Source organism: Canis lupus, chromosome 17 (assembly GCF_048164855.1).
Source record: "Canis lupus baileyi chromosome 17, mCanLup2.hap1, whole genome shotgun sequence".
In the NCBI taxonomy this organism is placed as follows: Eukaryota; Metazoa; Chordata; class Mammalia; order Carnivora; family Canidae; genus Canis; species Canis lupus.
The window spans coordinates 11,270,061-11,292,323 of NC_132854.1; the positions used below are offsets into that span (position 1 = coordinate 11,270,061).

At 37.6% G+C, this 22,263-nt stretch overlaps 1 protein-coding gene and 1 pseudogene across 9 annotated transcripts in view; both read right to left on the minus strand.

Annotated features, from left to right (window-relative positions):
* The window catches only part of PCCA (propionyl-CoA carboxylase subunit alpha), a 462,660-nt gene that overhangs the window by 275,836 nt on the left and 164,561 nt on the right, over positions 1 to 22,263 (minus strand). For all 9 annotated transcript variants that reach the window (XM_072782480.1, XM_072782479.1, XM_072782481.1 and 6 more), the window contains 2 exons: positions 20,686 to 20,817; positions 4,963 to 4,999 (listed from right to left, as the gene is read on the minus strand). In XM_072782480.1, the coding sequence (XP_072638581.1) occupies positions 4,963 to 4,999; positions 20,686 to 20,817 (169 nt within the window). The remainder of the gene's footprint in view (positions 1 to 4,962; positions 5,000 to 20,685; positions 20,818 to 22,263) is intronic.
* On the minus strand, positions 3,376 to 3,507 carry LOC140608475 (U4 spliceosomal RNA; annotated as a pseudogene).

Genomic DNA, 22,263 nt, shown 5'->3' on the forward strand with positions numbered 1-22,263 from the left:
ATACAAAAACCAACTTACTGCACACTTGGAAAGATTGACTTTTATAGTATTTAAATTTTATCTCAATTTTTAAAAATCAAACCTTTAGTATAAAAACTTAGAACTAGTTGCCTCTGGACCTGAGGAGGATGGTGAGAACTGATGTGGAAAGAACATGAGGGAACTCTCTGGGGTGACAGTCATGTCCAATACCTCGGTGAGATTTTAGGACACACAGATGTATGCATACATCGAAATCAGCAAATGTATAATTAAGATTAGTTCATGTTACTGTATATAAATTTTGTCTCAGAATAACAAAACTGGGGGCACCTGGTGGCTCAGTGGTTGAGCTTCTGCCTTTGGCCCAGGTCATGATCCGAGGGTCCTAGGATCAAGTCCCACATCAGGCTGCCTGTGGGGAGCCTGCTTCTCCCTCTGCCTATGTCTCTGCCTCTCTCTGTGTGTCTCTCATGAATAAATAAATAAAATCTTTTTTTAAAAAACAAAACTTTTTAAAAAATAATAAAAAAATAAAAAGTCAAAAAAAACACAAAACTGTATATAGATATCGAATTCAGTTAATGACTTCTATGTTAAAGTATTTAGTGGGATACATATCTGCAACTGTACTTTGAAATGCTGTATGATTGAAAATGTATGATTTCAAAATGTTGTATGATAGAAAAATTTCAAAATACTATATTGAGGGAAAAAGTAATGAACAAGAAAAATATCATTGCAGAGACGGAGAATACGGTTATAAGAGGAATGATTGAGTGGCAATATCAGAGTATCTTCTGTTGAAGAAATGACATGTCAGCCAAGATATGAATGGCTATAAGGAGCCATCTAGGGACGCCTGGGTGGCTCAGTGGTTGGGCATCTGCCTTTGGCTCAGGACGTGATCCTCGGTCCGGGGATCGAGTCCCGCATCGGGCTCCCTGCGAGGAGCCTCCTGCTCCCTCTGCCTGTGTCTCTGCCTCTCTCTCTGTTTCTCCTGAATAAACAAATAAAATCTTAAAAAAAAAGGGGGGGGGGCCATCTATGTGAAAACATCAGCTAGAGTACTCCAGACTCCCACCCCACCCCACCCCCAAAAAAGCCTAATTCTAAGGCTCTGAAGTCTGGTGTATTCAAGAAAGCCAGTGTAACTAAAGCACAGCAGGCGATGAAGGGAGTAGTATAAAATGAGATTGAAGAGAAAGGCAGATGCCAAATCATTTGGGGTTTGTAGTCAGGGTAAGGAATTTTGATTTTATCTAAATGCAAGGAAAAGCCATTAGAGGGCTTAAAGCAGATACGGTGTGGGATGAGATGGGGGTGTGTCCTTATTACTTAGAGTTTTAAAATATCACACTGACAGTTATGTGAAGAATGACTTTGAAGTATTTAAGAAAAGAAGTAGAGAAACTATTGTCACAGTCCCTCCAAGGACAATGGTAGTTTGCAAGAGAGTACTGGTAGTAAAAAGATAGTGAGTAGTGAATATGGGAAGTATTCTGAATGAAGGATTGACAGTATCTATTGATATATTGACAATGGGACGACAGGGCAACGACACCAGGATAGATCTTGGGTTTTAGCTTTAGCCACTGAGTAAATGGAGTGACATTTACCAAGATGTAGAAACTTTGGGTGAAGCAGGCTTAGAGTATGGTGAATCTGAGGATCAAAAATAATATATTATTTAAATCGGGCATGATTTGTGGCTATAAGAAAAACAGGTAAAAGAAAAGAATCAGAATTATCCAGAAGTCGTTAAAGGACAAGTTTTATATTTACAATATATCTATGGGTTTTGGGGTGGGGGGTTGGTTTTTTTTTTTACGAATCAATTCGGGCCTTTGATTAAATAAAAAGATCAAACTTTAATGCAAATCAAGCTCACTGATTACCATTGTCAATCTCTGGGGTTAAAGATAAACTGGGGATCAATAGCCCTGTATCTCTAAACTTAGGTCAAAGGAAAAAAAAAATCAGGAGTGAGAATGAGAGAGATGAGGAAGACCAAAAAACAAGCACACAGAAGTAACATATTAAGCCTTAACAGTCTCTCACCCTGTCACTGATAAGAGAAGGTTTCTTCAATTCCACATATCACATGTGTAAGTGCCTTACAGTACCTTACACAAAGTAGTAACTCAAATTTGAGCTCTCATCACGTAATCTCATTAGTTTAGCAAAAGTATAATGAAAACTCGATAGTCTTTGGAGCTAAATGAACCTAAATTTAAAGCAGGCCCACCACTCAGTAGGTCTAAGACCTTGAGCAAAGTACTTACCATCTCTAATCCTTGGTTTCTTAAATGTAAAAAATAATTAACCCAAAAATTTGCATTAAAAATAACATTCACAAAGTGCCTGATTCATGGAAAATATACTCCATAAACAAAAGCTACTATTATGTAAAAGACACCTAATTCATCAGTGCTTAAGGCAGCTAGCTTCCTCCTTTGTCCTCAAAGATTCCCGTTTCCATGAGAGAAGACACAAGAGAGAAGGAAACCACAGAAAAGATGGTCAATTTAATTTTCTCCATGTAACACAGAAAGAAGTAGACAGAGAAATCTGTGAATAGATATTTATGACATGGACAATTTGCTACCTATAAATGGACAAGTTCAAAAGTTTGATTATAATTCAGTTGTCTAGAACTAGGAGCACATTTTCCTATGAAATCAATGTTTAATTCAACTCTTGGATGAATTCACAAAAGCCCATCAAAATCATAATGTAGTTAAAATGTGATAGATCTCAATAAAATTAGTAGAAAACAAAACTGATGAATCACCAAACAAAACAGAATACCAAGAGACTAATAATATGTAATTTCATTTATTTTAGAAGCTGGCACTTGAGGGAAGAGGTTTTATGGGAGGCTTCTGAGGTGATTCAGAAAGGTTTTCAGGGAAATTCCAAATGCTTTATAAAGCTGATGACCCTAGTTCTCTATTATGTTTTATTTCACGTCAAGTTTTACGGCTTCCCTTTCTTTCAGTATAAGCAAAACTCCAGCACTCCTACACTTAACAGCCATGATTACGATCATTTATTTCACAAATGAGAAGGCGTAATTGGAGAAGAATTAGAAGATAGGAAAGAGGAAGGAGTCATAAAGGTTATGCCTCAATATAAAGAAAAGAGCCTGAGATCAAATTAGGTAACCTCGGGAGTAAGCTCAAAGGGAAGTAAAGCACAGCATTAAAATATTAAGGGAGGAAAGCCAAATGATGAGAACTATTCAGAGTCCCATTATGATTAACTAATTATTTTAAAGGTCACAGATTATTTAAAAAAAAAAAAAAGGTAAAAGACATGAAAGCAAGCAATCTGCAGCCTGCCATTTATACAAAAGAAATGCTCAAGAGTGGAAGAGTCATAATTCAAAATATGGCATGCCAATGTAATTCAAGATTTTCTTCTAATCTCTTTCATTTCTCTAAATTCCTCCAAACAGTCTTTCAATTAGCAATGATCGCGCCTCAGATAAACCTATTGGCTACAATACTGCCACTGCACGAAGCTCCTCCAAATAGTCTGTCCTTTCTATGTAGATACTGTTGTGCTAATAGTATTAATCTATCTTATTATGGATAACAATACTGTCTAAACTAGAACCAAAAAGATGACTTTTTAAATCTAAGAGTATATAATAGAATAAAATGAAATTACTTTAAAAAAAAAAAGTCTCCCCAAAAGCCAGCAGGTACCCAACATGCCTCTTAGGCTGCGAGGAATGCAACCGATTTCAAACCTCAAAGGCAGCTTTTGATTTTCTCAAAGAATAAACCACAAATCATTTCCATGTAGTCCAGCTTATTCAGCAATCTAGCAAATCTTCCTGTGAAGTAGTAAAATGCTTTTTGAAAATGTTGATATGTCTGAAGAAATGATTAAGGAAGAGACATAGTTATAAGATAAAGTAAAATTTTCTAAGACCTGGTCTTAAGTCCAAATCTCCATCGGCAGCAGCAATGTTTGCAAAACAAAGAACAAAACACACTTAACCATGAGCCAAACCAAAATAATTTAGCCAGACCCAACTAGACACAGGGACCCAGAAACCAAGCAACTTTCCAGGTCACTGCAGACCTGTTAAGCTAGCCAGAACTGACTGTGAAGAATGTATTTACTAACTCAATTACTTTCAGAAATAAGATATATATCACAACTATGTAAATTTTGCCAAATCAAATGCTCTCCCAGTGAATAAAATCATTCTAAATAATCGATCTTAATGAGAAAACAAGACTAGAGAATGTTAAAGTAGGATGCTGAAAAGTTTAGTCCTACCCATGTAGGAAAGCTAAGATGCTGAGATTTCCTGATTGCCAGGCACTGATTCTCTCACATACCTACAATGTTCTGTCAAATGTATATAAATAGTAATCAGATTAATACAATTATAGTTACTGAGTAGCATTACTAATCCCTGATAACAATATGCCCTCATACATTTTTTTAAGTTAGTAGATACTGAAAATAGAATCAATGTCATGAGCAATAGGGACAGTTTTTAGAATATTCCATTCTGATTTCTCGTATTCTTTTTCCTAGCAAGATTTTTAAAAGTAGATATTTAACATCTTAAGAAAAGGTAAAAACTCCAAGAGCCTTGACAAATAGGAAATCTTCATTTTAACCTTTCATTTCTTTAAACTTTAAGAAGTTGTATTTAACTAGTACATAAAATTTATATCACATTGAAGCTCAAGTGTTAAGACAATTTCTTCTTTTAACTAGCAAGTGATTTTCAACTTACAAAAGGGCTATAATTAAAGTCAAATTACTCTTTAAAGTTCACTTTCATAATAGAACACAGTAATTCACCTGATAAATTTTTCCAAAGGGACAAGTAATCAAAATCCAAAAAGTATTAAAATATTATTTGCTCTATGGGGTTACTTATTACATGTTTACTCAACCATATCTGCTGCTGAAAGACCTAGAAACTCTACCAAAGTTAATTTAAGAACTTACCAATTTCCCTTGCAATTCTGACAGCTTCATCTGCATCCTGTAAAAGCAGGAAATGAGACCCAACATTAATCCCATCAGCCATTGCACAATGTCTTTAGGGCAGTCATATATTGCACTACTGTCTCCAATGATTCATTTAATGTTCAATTTTACAACCTTCTAACTCTTTTCATTCAGAGAAATGTAAAATTAATACCATAAGTGGAATGTAAATTCTACCTCATCATTATTATATTAAGAAACTCAAAGCAGTTCGAAATGAGCTGGCAGGAAGCACTACTAGAATTGCCAAATGACTTGGTGCAGTTGCTGGAATTTAACAGCAGAATTTAGATGTTTACAATCAATACTGAATCATAAATCAGATCATTAAAGCTTGTCTACAGCCAGCTTGTTTCTGTCCCTCTGATATTTATATGTCATGTTTTCCTGGATTCTGTCAGCAGGGGGAGTTGATTCTCTATTGTTTGGGAGAGGCTCAAGGTTTTCCAGAAATAAAAGGTAAAGTTCCAGTATCTACAGAAAGTGCCAACTGTCCCCCCAAAAAATTCCTTTAGTAGTCTCCATTACTTTTTCCTTTCCTTCTTGTCCTTTTCTCTCAGGTACATATTTTATCTTTACTAGGCACATCTTGTTATGTAATTTAAAACCTTAAATTCCATGAGCCAACTTGTGGGAGGAAACTCTGATAAAGCCAAGGAAAGCAAATGCTTTCCAAAACAGTACAAGGTAAGAGTTGATGATGTAAGGATTAATTATTGCTAAATATCAACCAATGCAACCGAAAGAAGAAAAAGTTTCCTCAGATCTAAACCATTTCATTGATCACTAACTCTTACCTAGCACAGGACACTCCTGATACACTTCCCCATGAACAATATGGAGAAAGCTAAAATGTGGCTTTTCTTTACAACTCAGGGATATAAACTGATCACAAGGAATGACAATATTTTGAAACCATTAGCTAGTGAGAATGCATGAATTTTCAAAAAAAATAACTTTAAAATACTAAAGTGAAGGCTGGTATTTTGTAAGCCTTTAAGCCAGCAATTTAAAAATGTAGTGTAACACCATGTCAGAATCCTCCCCCAAAAGGAGGGGCAGGGGATGTTTATAACTGGTTCATTTATGTCTAATAAAAAAAAAATCTTCCTTAAAAGTCTTCAGTACCTAATAACATCCCCTGAATAAGGAGGTTGGCAGGGGAAGTTGTCAGAAAAATTTAATTTCCTTTCATTAGCCAGTCTGCTCCACAAATAGGTGCTTGTTAAGTTCAAAGCGGTCCTGAAAGCGACATCAGTTTTAAGTCTTTTTTTTTTCCTACTCCAAGCAGTCACATCTGCTAATGAGATTTTCCAAATAACAATTGTTCTCAAGTCAGAGATAAATCTATACCTCCCACTCTACTCTCCCAAAAATCAAGGATTACTGCTTTATGACACCTTGCTGTTTTTGCTGGCCCTACATTCTCCAAATTTTAGCTTAAAGGGACAAAAATCCATGAAAAGGGTCATTTAAGAATGTTAGTGGTTTCCACACATTGAGTTTGAAGGTTCTTTGTTCAAGCCAGTGACAGTTATTGGAGAATACTTCCCCTTAATAGCCTCTCTGTCAGGAAGTGTTAAACCTGCCAAATGCGGACAATTAGTGCCTCGCGAACAAAATACAGGAAGAGCGCTGGCTGATGGAGACTGGATTATAAGAAGCCTAAAAGGAAAAGTTTTAACATGTCTTTTATTTCAAATGTGTAACAGCATATTTGCAAAATATATTTGGAGAGAAAATAAACTGCTGTCACAAAAGTCCGTTAGCTTGAGAGAACTGACAAACAGGCAAATGTTAAAAGATAATTCACAGAATTCATTAGTTATATTTATTATATACACATTACGGATATATGTGTGTACATACATATATCTGTTTACACAAACCAAAACTTCTAAAAATTTTTTGACTGTCATAATTCATAACTTCAATATACTGCCACAAAACAATCTTTTCTTTTAACTAACAGATATGTTTCCTTACTATGATGCAATATTTGGGACATACTTTTTTTAAAAAATCATTGTTTATCTAAGATTCAGATTTAACTGGGCAACCTGTGTTTTCAGCTGTCACTCTTAAGAATATTTCCTACTATGAAAAGCAAATTTTACTCAATGAACTTCCAAGTAAAATCAAACCGCCTTAAAAATTAGGTTTTCATTTGTTATTCATTTATCCCAAGATATTTTATTCAGGATATATTATATATTGGACATTTAAAAACTATTACCAGTTCCAACAAGAAACTATTAAATATACTCATCTCTAATATGTTCTTTTAGTACATTTATTTAGGTATCATCAGGCAATATAAAGAGATTAAAAAGCCCCATATAGCTCCAAATTCAATGGCAATGACATATCACACATTATAACTTTCCTTTAAGACTACAGACAGAAAAACATTTTTTAATTAAAACCCCTGAATCAACAAGAAAAAAGACCAACAATTGTCAGGAAAAATGGCCAAAAAATTAAATGAGAAGTTTCCGTAAAATGAAATCCAAAAGAATATATGAAATATGTTCAACTTGAGTCATAATTATAGGCATTTAAGCTAAAACAATGAGAGACCACGTTCGATCTGCCAAAGTCTGCCAATAGTCAGAAGTGAAGACCTGAAGGTAAGCAGACATGACTCTCACTACTGATGTCATATGAAATGGTGTGATCTTTTTTTGAAAAGAATTGTCTAGTATCCATCAAAAATTTGGAGACCTACGTTTTTCTTTTTTTGTAAGCTGTCCTATAGATACATGCACAAGCATGCACGTGGAGAGATATATAAATAAATAATTTTTAATTTGTTGCTGGTATTTCGGTAGGAAAATCAGAAAACCATTTTAAAGGTCTTCAATAAGGGATTGGTACCAAAAAGGATACATACATGAAACAGAATATGCCACAGTCTAAAACGATGAGGTTAATTCAAATATAATACTAGATGAAATAGTTCTTGCACTCACAGAACTTACAGTCTTCTTTAATAAGGGAAACCGAAAGGGAGCAAACAAATCAACTGAGAATTGAAATAAATGTTACAAGGAAACAAATGGTACTGAGGGAGCAGGGAGAACACTGCTCAGAAAGGCTCCTTCTGGGAGCACCTGGCTGGTGCAGTCAGTCGAGAATATGACCCCCAATCTTGGGGTTGCGAGTTCAAGCTCCACACAGGCAGTAAAGGTTACTTAATAATTTTCTTTTTTAAGAAAGAAAAAAAAAACAGAAAGGATTCTTCTGAAATAAAATGTAAACGAATGCCTAAAGAGAACCATCACCACTACAGGAAAATTAAGGCAAAAGAAGTCTAAATAGAAAGAACAACAAGGAACAAAAATCCAAATTCAGAAGTTATTTCATATGTTCTAGAAACCAAGGACACAAGGTGAAAACTGAAGACAAAAAGCAAGAGGCAGAAAAGGACAGCATGAAGTCCAGGGGAAAGCATGGCCTATTCTGGTAGGACTTTCGGGACTCAGCAGAGTTCCAAATGCCTTGGCTCTATGCCGAGTAATGAGGACTGGGGTTCAGGAAGGTAACGCCTACACTCTAAGAATATGTCAAATGCAGTGCACAATGTGGGGGGAATCAAGTTGTAGCAGAATATTTATAGTATGACCTTATCTTTATTAGACAGAAAAACACCTTGGAATGCTCATAAAAGCTTATGCATGGACATATACAAAAACCTCAGCTTGAGTTACTGCTTGAAAGTAGGATAAGAGGTAGGGAAGAGGGAACTTTGACTTAGTGCTGCAGACACATACATATTTAACTTTTTTACCATTAAGATACTATTTTCACAATATAAAAATTAAATCAGCCACATTTGAAGGTGTCAAACTAATTATTTCTAGGGCATAAAACATTATCAAGACAAAATAGTATTGCCAAAATCTGTTTAAACTTTTCAGGACTCCCCACTGCCTTAGAACCAAAATTCAAATCCTTTACGTGGTGTCAGTACTGGATCCTGCCTGCCTAAGTACCAGTCTGGTCCCCAGCCCCTCCCTACTTTGGCTTTCCCTCCCACCCTCAAGCCCACACAGGCATTCTCCAGCTCCCTAGCCTATATGCCATGTACCAGACCCTGAAGACAGGAGGGAATAAAAAAGGCACCATCCCAGTCTTCATGTAATTTATAGTCTAGTGGGAAAGGTAGGCCCTTAAATGACTATACAGCAGCTAAGAAACCATTATCAAGATGCATGTTACGCAGGAAAAGTAAAGAGGGCACGTGACAACAGAGACACTCTAATTCAAGAACAGAGTTCCTATGCAAGAGACTTGACAAATGAAAGCGTAGTAGAACAGAGTCAGGGGGACAAGGCCTGAACAGCAAGCCAACCAGAGAGTGAGGCATGGCTGCACAGGCCACAATAAAGAGGCTGCTGAACTTCAGCCTAAGAGCAAAAAAACAGAGTACTCACTATGGCTGCATTTTGAAGAATTTGAGTGTATAATTTACTTATTATTTTGAATATTGTCTACCCTCTGCATCTCCCTACCACATTAAAATATAAGCTCCATAAAAGCAGAAATCTCTAGCTGATTTAAATCTCTAACTGGTTCAGGAATAGGTTTTAAATTCCTAGAACTGTTTGGCACACAGTCATCATTCAATAAATAGCTGATGCTGAATGAACCAACAAACAGAATTTAGAGAGAGGCAAGAGGGATATGAGATTGGAAAGCAGCAGTCTGGAGGAGAGAAAAAATGACCATATTCTGTTAAACTCAGGGGTGAATCTTCAGGTTTCACCAAAATCTCATTTTCTCCAGAAAGCCTTTGCTGTGTGACCAGATAACACTTTGTCCTTCAATTATGACAGCAATGACTAGGTCTACTGCTCTCCACGAAATCCCCAGAACTTAGCAAATCAATGCATCAACACGTTATTTGTTGAATTAATAAACTATCCATCAGCTTCCGCAGAAACAAGTCTGTTGTGATAATAGTCTCCTAAATGATCTACTCCAGGGCCAACAGAACTGCTCATCTCCACCATCATCCATGTTTGAAGTGAACAAACTTATATCCAATGAGATGTAGTGGCTTATTCAAATTGACACATTTAAGTGATACAGTAAGGAAGCACCACACAGTAGTTCAGACAGGAGCTAAGGAAACAAATAGGCTTAGGTTTTGCTTCAGGTTAACACAAAGCACACTCAATGAAATACCACTGCTGCTGGGCAAAACAGCCCAATATGTACCCTTGTCTTTTAACCCTCAGTCAAGCACTTTTCTTACTGCATCCTGCAACTTGAGTCATGGGATCGAACCCCGCATCGGGCTCCCTGCTCAACGGAGGAGTCTGATTCTCTCTCTCTTTCCTTTTTTTTTTTTTTTTTAAAGATTTTATTTATTTATTCATGAGAGACACAGAGAGAAAGGCAGAGACACAGGCAGAGAGAGGAGAAGCAGGCTCCATGCAGGGAGCCCAATCTGGGACTCGATCCCAGGACTCCAGGATCATGCCCTGAGCCAAAGTCAGACGCTCAACCACTGAGCCACCCAGGCGTCCCCTCCCTCTCTTTTCCACTTGTGCTCTCCCTCTCACTATCTCTGTCTCTGTCTCTCTCAAATAAATAAAATCTTTAAAAACTAAATAAAATAAAATGTCAATTGAAGTACTTAGAATATTTGTTTTTATGTTAATACTACTGAGAAAACACTGGAAAGTATAAAACCAAATGAAACAAAATATTAGCAATCCTATTCCTATGGCTTCAAATCAGGAAGTAGGAAAAAGGAACAGTCAGTCTAACGATATGATTCAATTCAAGTCTCTGTGGTTTGTTCTGCAATTCCAGCCTATAATCCCAGTTTAAAGGAACCCACACGCTGGTTCTGAAGTTATTTACCATTTGGGAACACCAATGAGGTAAATATTAAATCATATAGGTTACAGAACAGCAGTTCCATGTGGGACCCAGGAAATTTAACAAAAATCTCCTACCCCTGGACAAGCAGAGCAGGACTGATTCCATTTTGTGCTACACCTGCCACCTCCTGTATGACCCCCACATGACCTGCTTATTGCTTAAGGCGCTGCCCCACCCTAGTCAAGCCGGTGGGCACACCCTAATCGGAAATGTAACCCTGCTTTGTGCCCGCCAAAACTGCGTGCCAATTCTGACCAAAGTAATAGGCCAGCTCAAATGGATACTATAGGCTAAGATGTAATTCAATTGGCCACCTGCATGTGGACCGACATGACTGTGCAACTTTCTGTGTATCCCATGGGCCACCGGCCCCTATAAAGCTGCTACGCCTCTTAGCCTCGGGGTCCAAGTCCCTGCTCTGCTGTGTCGGGTATACTTGGACCCAAGCTCAAGCTTGTAAATAAACCCTGTGTGTTTGCATCGGTGTCAGCTCCTCGGTGGTTTCTCGGATTCGCAATCTTGGGCACAACATTCCAAAAATGGAGAAAGAGCAAAGACAGCACCAGAACCACTAACCATTTCTTTTACTTCCCTCTTACAGCACAATTTACATTAGAAGAGCTCAATCACTTAACCCAAGAGCAAAACAGTGAAAAATTCTGTTTAACAGAGAATATTATGGGAGGGTTGAGCGATGTTGCTATAACCAAATAAGCAGATCACAAAAATGTCAAAAGGAGCTAAGAAAAATCAAGTGCCTTTCCTACAAGCCTGTTTGCTACTACTCTCCAGCCCTCACCTGGGAGGCATCAAATGGTAAGAACCAATACCAAAAACATAGGTGCTGGAGACAGAAGGTGTGGGCTCCAACACCCGCTCTCAGACAGTGAACTGGTTACCTCCCAGGGAGCCTCCCGAATTCGGTTTCCTCACATGTAAGATGGAGATAGTAACAGTATCTATCTCATAGGGCCATTGAGAGGATGAAATGAGTCAGGGCTGAAATACACCAGAACGATATGCGGCACACAACGGGCTTGGCAATCTGTGATAAAACGGGCAGATTGCCCCCACAGAGTCCCAATTGTCCCTTGCCTGCCTGCCTTTAATTGGTCTATCTTGTGGTCATCATCCATCCTCTGATTCCACAGAACACAGAACTAATACTGGCATTACAATACTGCAAAAAATGTGCACCTGCATCCCCAGCACATGCCACTGGATCAGACGATCTGTGCACTCATTGTCTCTGGTGAGCAGGGAAGAGGAGCAGGGAATGGGAAGCAAAAACTATAATAAGGACAGGCAAACAGGCAAATTTAAACAGATATCCCTGATGCTAAACACCCAATTCACTCCTACAGTGACTCAGACCATACTTCTCCTTTCTCACTCACTACAGTAGAGCCTACATACCAACCCTGAATTCTGCACTCACTGGATGAGAGTCCTGCCACTCATTCACATGGGAAGCTACTTAAAAATTTACTTTCCTCAGCTTCTAGAACAAATTAGCAACTGTTTTGGGTTGGTGGGGGGGGGGGGATCATTGGTTCAATATACTATGGACACAAAAAGCATCCTCAAACTATTCTGCATTTTTGTACAAATTAAGCAAAACTCAACAGTCCTGGGTTCAGGAAATTGATTCCAGCTCACTGGGTTTTCCAGACAACTCTGAGTCAAAGAGAAGACTATGAATACACTCTCAAATCTTTCTAAACTTTACTACACATTTTTATAATTGTAAAACAGCATGGTAACCATAACTGAATTTTATTTTTTTTTTCAAATAAAGGCTTTGAGGCATCATCGGGAGAGTCATTCTTGGTTTAGTAGGGGAAAAGTATACGTCTATTATTGTACTTTGTAATTACTAGGACATAGCTTTTCAATTTTTTCGGTATTTTGGTTTTTTAAATGATTCGCTTCATGCTAATTTGTGTTATTATTATTTGGCTCTTCCTGATAAAGCAAGAGTACAGTTTTTAAAATCTGGCTAATTGGGGGACAAAAACAATGACTAGTTTAAGCCTGTCCTTGAAATTTACAGACCTCATTCAAATACATTACCACGCTCTGCTCTGAGACATAAAGGACAACAGGAACTCAGAGAAGTTTAATGAATTTCTCCCAAAGTAAGAATGGTGAACAGGTATCACAACGAAAGGCGGTGAGTTTATTAGTGGTGATTGCTCCCTCTGCACCACTCCTGACGTGTACCAGATCAGAGAAGCTACAAATTCAGCCTCCACCAGGCCCTCCTCCACATGATCCACCCTGCTCCATCCTAATACTTTAGTTTAGGCCTCTATCATTTCTTTTTTGTTTTGTTGTTGTTTCAGATTTTATTTATTTATTTATTTATTTATGAGAGAGAGAGAGAGAGAGAGAGAAAGCACATCGATGTGCTTCAATGTGGGACTCGATTCTGGGACTCCAGGATCATGCCCTGAGCCAAAGACAGACGCTTAACTGTTGAGCCACCCAGGTGTCCCAGGCCTCTATCATTATCCAGGAAAAGCACTTTTAATTTACTGACCAACCTCAAGTTTTGCACTGCTCCAATCCGTTTTCCACATCACAAATAAAAGTAAGTTTTCTAATTATACAATTTTATCACGTTAACTTTTCTACAGGAAACCATTCAGAGGCTCCTAATGCCATAATAACCTACAAATCCAGGCACGTCGCAGTCAAGGCCACACATATCTGATCCTCATTTTTTCTCCAGCTCACTCTTACTACAGCCCCTGATGCTGCAGATCTGCACTTTTCCAAAGCTCCTGCAGTCACTCAGCTGCAAGCTTTAACAATAAGGTATTCTCACTGACCTTAGAGTTGTGTCTCCATCAGCACCTTCACTTTTTATTTAATGAACTCACTACTACTCAAACTTCAGGCATCTCTTAGATAGCACTTCCAATGGAAGATCTGCCATGACACCCTCACACAGGTTAGGTGCCCTCCTACATGGGTCCCCTGCACTCTGAGTTTTGAATTATTAAAATGTATTCAATTGCCTACTTGTAGGTCAACTACGGTGACTTGAAGCTCTTTGAAATCAAGGCCTATAATTCATTATTCGTTGCTAAACAAGTGGGCTGGGCTTTCGAGACCCTGTCTTCCACCAGCTTCAGATGCATACTCTACACTAAGCTCAAGTTCCTGAGATTAATGAGATGTTGAATAGACCAGAACTCATTAAAGGCAAATATTTGATACCAGATGACTACTTAAGAATCATACCTTGTAACTATTTCTCTCTAATCAAAAGAATGACTCAAGAACAAAACATAATGAAAACCATTCCAGAAGACTCTTTAGTATTACACATGAGGTTTTAAAAGAATGCAGTTGGGGTGCCTGGATGGCTCAGTGGTTGAGAGTCTGCCTTTGATTCAGGTGTGATCCCAGGGTCCTGGGATCAAGTCCCACATTGGGCTACCCATGGGGGCGCCTGATTCTCCGTCTGCCTACATGAACGCCTCTCTCTGTGTCTCTCATGAATGAATAAGCAAAATCTAAAAAAAAAAAAAAAATTTAAAATGTGGTAAACCATCTCTATATACCCTCCATATAACAGCCTAAATATCCAAATGGGAAAGAAAGAAAGGTTTTAAAAAGCAATGTAACAAATTGAAACCACATTAATTTCAAGTTAGAGGTGAAAATTACTTGGGGAAAGAAAGAATACAGTTGTCAAAGAAAAAAAAATTTAGCCTCATTCAAATACAAAGAACTGTACAAACTCTAGAAGTATCTAGAGTTAACACATACATTCTTCCAATGGAAAAGTTTTGCTAATGCAATTGCTAAAACCACAAGGTATTCCAAAAAGTTACACTATTTGCATCAGCAAACTTCTATCTTCGTAAGTACCCTTAAAAGTAATCTTGTACCAACAAGTTCTAAACTATATTGTGAAAAACAATGTAGTTCCAAATGAATGTAGGGTTACTACACAGGAAACTAATAACCAAGCTTTAAAAAAGTATATACAACCTCTTATATCAAATAATTAAAAGTAAGCTACAAGTAAAACCACCCTGAAAACCTATAAGCGAAACTAAAGGGCAGTCCTAACATTATTTTTAAATGTTTATCTGAAAACTATAACCTGCACGTTCTATTGGGGCTTACCTACTTCAGGGAACAGGTGTCAAGAACTGTATACCATAAAGTTAACTCAGGTAATGATAACCTGCCATTATTTTAGAGTATGATTAGATCTTAAAGATCACCTAAAGCATAGGAGGAGACAAAACTAAAAAGGTAAGTGGATTTTTCTTCTACTTGCTACTTATCCCTTTCCAAATTAATAGCAGTTGCAAATTCAAATGCAGGCTGTCAAACACAGGCTCCCTAAAAAGACGACCACATTGAACAAGCAAAACCAACTTTATTATACCAACTACAGTTAAAGATACCATCACCTTGAGGCAATCTGGGAGGTTCCAATAAGTTGTTCTATTGAAGACCCTAGATTCAAAAACTACCCTAACTCAGATCCTTAGAAGCTGCCTATAGTTTATTGCCATGTGGACTTTCTCAATATGGCATCTTCCTTCATCAAGCCAAAAACTAGAATCTGTTCTCTAGTCTCCTAAGATGGAGTCTAATATAATGATACCCCCATGACTTATCCTGTTACCTCTTTAGATGGCTTGCTAAAACTATTTAAAATTGTGAATAGAGGGGATCCCCGGGTGGCTCAGTGGTTTAGAGCCTGCCTTCGGCCCAGGGCGTGATCCTGGAGTCCCGGGATAGAGTCCCACATCAGGCTCCCTGCATGGAGCCTGCTTCTCTGTGTCCCCCCCTCCCGCCCACCCCACCCCCGTCTCTCATGAATAAATAAAATCTTTAAAAATAAATAAATAAATAAATAAATAAATAAATAATATTTTGAATGGAGTCCCCACCCTCCCAGCATTCTCCTTCCCCATTCCCTGTCTTATATATCACCATTGTATGTACTATACATTTGATTATTTGTTTATTGTCTCTCCTTCTTCTATAGTATAAGCTCTATGAGGACAGGAATGTTTTTATTATTGTTGTTCATTACTACACCCATAGCACTTCAAACAGCATTGGACAAACAGTATGCACTTAAATATTTACTTAGTAGATGAAGGAATGAATGATTTAAAATGTGATGGGCAAAGTGTAGGGTACTAAGGGAGAATATAGCAGAGGGCCTAATCTAATCTAGACAGTCAAGGAATGCCTCTGGAAGAAATGTATGTTGAAGCTACCTAAACAATGAGAGACATTCAGGAATGAAGACAGAAGCAGAATCAACACATATGACAAAATTTAGTATAGAAGTTTCAAGAATCTGAAAATGTCATATATGGTTGGTATACACAATGTAAAGGGTAAACTGGCACCTTATCATTTTGAAGAGAAAAACAAAGGCTAGCTATTTAAAGGATTTAAATGAGTAGCCATTCAAGAGTTTTTAAACACAGGCATAGAATTGAAATTGGATTTCTGAAAGGTCGCTCAAGCTAGTGTTGAAAGTTAATTGGGGGGCGACTGGGTAGCTCAACCAGTTAAGCAGCTGACTCTTGGTTTCAGCTCAGGTAAAGCTCTCAGGGTTGTTGGACTGAGCCCTATGTCCAGCTCCCAGGGGAATATGCTTGGAATGCTCTCTCTCTCTCCCTGTACCCCTCTTCCTGCTTGTGCTCTCACTCTCAAAAATAAATAACTAAAACTTTCAAAAAAAGAAGACGACTAAGTTAGTTAGATGGGACCAAGACTAGCTGCAAAGAGATCAATTAGAAGGTTGACAAAGTAATCCAAATTAATGATGGTAGCTGGAAGTTGGGTGTTAGCGTGAGCAAAGAAAGCAAATGGATCAGAAAGATCTATAGGTGACTTCTCTCTAGCAATATTTTTCAAGAATAACTCTAAGTTTCTAGCTTGAGAAACGGTATAGAAAATACCACCACTTTCTCAGGCAGGAAAAGAATCAGGTTGAGAAGTTTATAGCAAGAGTCAGTAAACATTTTCTGAATGGCCCAGGTAATAAATATTTTAGGTTTGTTGCGTGACACAGTCTATCACAATTTCCCAACTCAGTCACTGTTAATGAAAAGGCAGCATTCAGCAATACATAAAGGAAAGAACATGGCTGTGTACCAATAATACTTTATTCACAAATCAGGTGAGCATGGAGCCATAGTTTGCCAATCATTAATTAGAAAGAAAATTATGAGCTTAGTTTTTAACTTGTTACTTTCAAGGTGTCTCAGGGGCATCAAGCAGAACTGCTTAAGCACTTACACATCCAGTTCTGAAGTTTAAGAGAGATCTAGCACAGATATGCATATAGATATAGACATAGATTTAAGATATGAGCTGTAAGAATAAATAAGGCTGCCCTAGGGTGAGAGTGTACAATAAGAAAAAATTTCCTACTCAGAACCCAAAATAAAACCACCATTTACAGAACAAAGATAGGAAGAACAATCAGCATGAAAACTAAGAACGAGCATTCAAAACAAGCCAAAAAACACAAAAACAAGACTAGAACGCAGAAGTGTGCCAGAAGTAGATATTTCAAGAAGGAAAAAGTGACCAAGAGTCTCAAATGTTCCGAAGAGATAAAGGGCAGGACAAACTAGGTAATGAATTTAGTGAGAAGGAAAGGTTGCTGGTAGCCTTTGCAAAAGAAATTGTCATGGAAATGAGGAAAGAAGCCAGCCAACCATAGATTAATGATTAACTGAAAAGTGTAGAAATGAAAGCAGGTAAGGACAAATCTTCAAAGAAAATGGAAAGACTAAGGTGACAGCTATGAAGTGATGAGGGGTTACTGTGCTCTAGGAAGAGAACAATCATATTTCTTTCCACTAAACTGGAAGCGCCATGTGGTGAGGGATCACGAGCATCCTTCCTGTTTATCACCACGTCCTTCCCACTTACTGATCCCAGGGATCAGTACACTTTTGACTAAGGATTTTTCATAACAAGGGTAATGGAAAAGACTAAAAAATGCGTTTTCAGATATAGAAAAAAAAATAATTAGTAAAGACTGTAGAACATGAAGGTTACCAGGGGTACATCTGGAACCTAACTAACATGAAGAACTGGCTCAACTGAGGATGGGAGGATCTTTTCCTTGTTAACAGGAGAGAAGGGGCAGGGGAAGAACATGAATAGAGATTAAAGTAAACATAGGGGGATCCCTGGGTGGCGCAGCGGTTTAGCGCCTGCCTTTGGCCCAGGGCGTGATCCTGGAGACCCGGGATAGAATCCCACGTCGGGCTCCCGGTGCATGGAGCCTGCTTCTCCCTCTGCCTATGTCTATGCCTCTCTCTCTCTCTCTCTCTCTCTCTCTCTGTGACTATCATAAATAAATAAAAAATTTAAATATATATATTAAAGTAAACATAGGCAAGAAACTGAGGATATTAGTAGAGGCCAAGCTTGCTAACTGTCCTATAACACATGAAAGATACACAATCAAGAATCCCACAGCCCCAAAACTAACAATAATTGACAGTGAAATGAAAAGTTTTTGCAGACTAACCGAAATCACAAAGTTAAAGTCTACATAGGGACACTCTTCTTCTAATGAAGAAAAAAAAAAAAAAAAAAACAGAACTTTTCCTGGGAAACACACAAGCACAGACACATACACACACACTTCAATTTCTGCATTTCTTTCCTAGAAAGCTTCAGCTGCTAAAACTGCGTACTTCCTGAGGACCTATAGCTGAAATCTATAATCATCTACAGCTACACCACTTTCCACCAGAAACACATTTATGATTTATGTTTTAGGGACACCTAGGTGGCTCAGTGGTTGAGCGTCTGCCTTTGGCTCAGTGCATGATCCTGGAGTCGAGATGGGAGTCCTACATCAGGCTCCCTGCAGGGAGCCTGCTTCTCCCTCTGCCTGTGTCTCTACCTCTGTCTCTCATGAATAAATAAATATTTTTAAAAAAATAATAATAATTTATGTTTTATGCATCTGGACAGAAGCTCAACACAAAGATACATACAGAGGATACAGAGAACATCATAATGTTTCAAATGTTAAATACATACCATCATTAAATGAAGTCCAGAGAGCTAAGAGAATATTTTTAAAACACCAAGTTTTTCCTATGAAATAAGAGTCAATACTAATCATGACTGAATGGGAGAAGATATTTGCAAATGACCTATCCAAAAAGGGTTTAAAATCCAAAATGTATAAAGAACTTATACAACACCACCAAATAATAATAATAATAATATAATAATATATATAATAATATAATAAATATATATAAATATATAAATATAATATAATAAAATAATCTGATTAAAAATGGGCAGAGAACCTGAATAGACACTTTTCAAAAAAAAAAAAATACAGATGACCAACAGACACATGAAAAGATGCTCAACATCACTAATCATCAGGGACATGCAAATCAAAACCATGATGAGATCATCACCTTATACCTGTAAGAATGGCCAGAATCAAAAAGACTAGAAATAACAGGTGTTGGTGAGGATGTGGAGGAAAAAGAACCCTCATGTACTGTTGGTGGGAGTGCAAACTGGTGCAGCCACTGCAGAAAACAGTATGGAAGTTCCTTTAAATATTAAAAATAGAAATACCATACCATACAGTGATTCTACTACTGTGTATTTATCCAAAGAGAACAAGAACATGAATTCAAATATATGTACCACTATGTTTATTGCAGCATTCTTTACAACAACCAAGATATGTAAGCAGCCCATGTGTTAACCCATAGATGAATGGATGAAGAGGTGAAACACACACACACAGGGAATATTATTCAGCCTTAACAAAGACCAAGATCTTGACATTTAGGACAACATGCGTAGACCTAGAGGGTATTATATAAGTGAAATAAATCAGAGAAAGACAAATACCTATTTCATTTATATGTGGAATCTGAAAAACAAATAAACAGAATCATACATTCATAAACATGAGGAACAAACTGATGTGTCCAAAAGGGACTGGGGGGTTCAGAGATGGGTAAGTGGTTGAAGGAGAGTGGGAAGTACAGGTTTCCACTTACAGAATAAGTCACAGGGATAATAAAGTACAGCACAGGGGATATAGTCAACAGTACTGTAATAGGGTTGTATGATGAGAGATGACAGCTACACTTGTGGGGAACATAGCATAATGCATAGAGTTATAGAATCACTATGTCAAAAAAAAAAAAAAAAAGAATCACTATGTCATAAACCTGAAACTAATGAGACATTGTACACATCAATGATACTTCAATTAAAAAAACTAACCATGAAATATAATGCTTAAGTGACTTCTTGCTCCTTTTAACTTATATCATTTAAAATAATCCAGGGGTGTTTGCTTGGCTCAGTCACTAAAGCAGGTAACTCCTGATCTTGGGGCTGTAAGTTCAGGCTCCATATTGGGTTTAGAGATTACTTAAAAATAAAATCTTTTAAAAAATAAAATAATCTGGGACACCTGCATGGCTCACTAGTTGAGCGTCTGCCTTCGGCTCAGGTCGTGATCCTGGGGTCCTGGGATGCAGTCCCACACCTGGCTCCCTCTGGGGAGCCTCCTTCTCCCTCTGCCTATGTCTCTGCCTCTCTTTCTGCATCTCTCGTGAATAAATATATAAAATCTTAACTAATTAATCCAGTGTAAACAGTAATGATTTATTTTAACCTATGCATGTATATTTTGTAAAAGCAGTAATAGCATTTTATCTTACGCTTCTCACAAAATGTTTGACTTAAGGACACGTATATTACAGTAAAATAGTTTCTCACCTTGACTACTCCATCAAAGCCGGGGATTGTGTTAACCTTTGCTTTCTTAGCTAATAATTTGCTTTCAATCTTGTCACCCATGGCATGAATAGCATGTGTGTCAGGTCCAATGAAAACCACATCTTCTGCTGCCTGTGGAGAAACACAAGTAGAAATTTTAACAAAAACAGTATCGTGCTTGATACAGAGTCACAATTTTATAAAAACAAAAAACCATAAGTATATTTACTAATTATTTACATACCAAAAACAACTTAAAAGCAAAGCATTCGGGCAGCCTGGTGGCTCAGCAGTTTAGCACTGCCTTCAGCCCAGGGCCTGATCCTGGAGACCCAGGATCGAGTCCCACATCAGGCTCCCTGCATGGAGCCTGTTTCTCCCTCTACCAGTGTCTCTGCCTCTCTCTCTCTCTCTGTATCTCTCATGAATAAATAAATTTAAAGTAAAATCTTAAAAAAAAAAAAAAAAAAAAGCAAAGCATTCAGGTCAATACATTAAAATATGTAGTATTGTATATAGCACAAGTGCACAAAGATATAGGAAACAAAGTCAGGCTAAAGAAAAATAACAAAAGAAGGATTCCTGCTTGATATTAACAATATTCTTTGGGAAAACCACTTCTGTGGTGTTATATTTATATAAAGTATCCTGTCACCTAACCTAAACAGTAGGTTCACCTTTAAAACATCTTATAAAAAAATAATAAAATAAAAACACTTTATAAATCTTTGTATTCTCCATACCCTACAGCACACTGCCTATTTCAACACAAATGTCCTTTTTTATTAAATACCAACTCTGTGCCAGGCTTTGAGATAAATATAGGGGACGTGGATGAAAACCACAGGATATCTACTAATTCAAGGAAATGTGATTACTGATACCTCAGGGAAATAGACAAAAGAAAGTACAGAATGTTTACATCCTTGTAACTATAAGAAATGAGTCAAGAATACAGTGGGAAGGGGATCCCTGGGTGGCGCAGTGGTTTAGCGCCTGCCTTTGGCCCAGGGTGCGATCCTGGAGACCCGGGATCGAATCCCACGTCAGGCTCCCGGTGCATGGAGCCTGCTTCTCCCTCTGCCTCTCTCTCTCTCTCTCACTGTGTGCCTATCATAAATAAATTTAAAAAAAAAAAAGAAGAATACAGTGGGACTTTACCAGGTCGATTATAGTTTCAACAAAAACTATATAAATATAACTATATAAATGTGATTTATATATATGTGTGTGTGTGTGTGTGTATATATATATATATATATATACACACACACACACACACATATGATTATGCATGTATATATATCCCGGTGCATGGAGCCTGCTTCTCCCTCTGCCTATGTCTCTGCCTCTCTCTCTCTCTCTCTCTCTCTCTCTCTCTGTGACTATCATTTAAAAAAAAAAAAAAGAATAGGTCGTGTATTTTATGCTTCATACTCTGTCTATGGGCATTGGTGACAAAAAGACTTTTGGCTTGGGAAAAGAGCTTCCTTCCCCTTATAGGTATATTATCAAGAGTAGCTACTACAGTATGTTGCTTGGATTGGCCTCTCAGCCATTATAAATCAAGAGGATTAA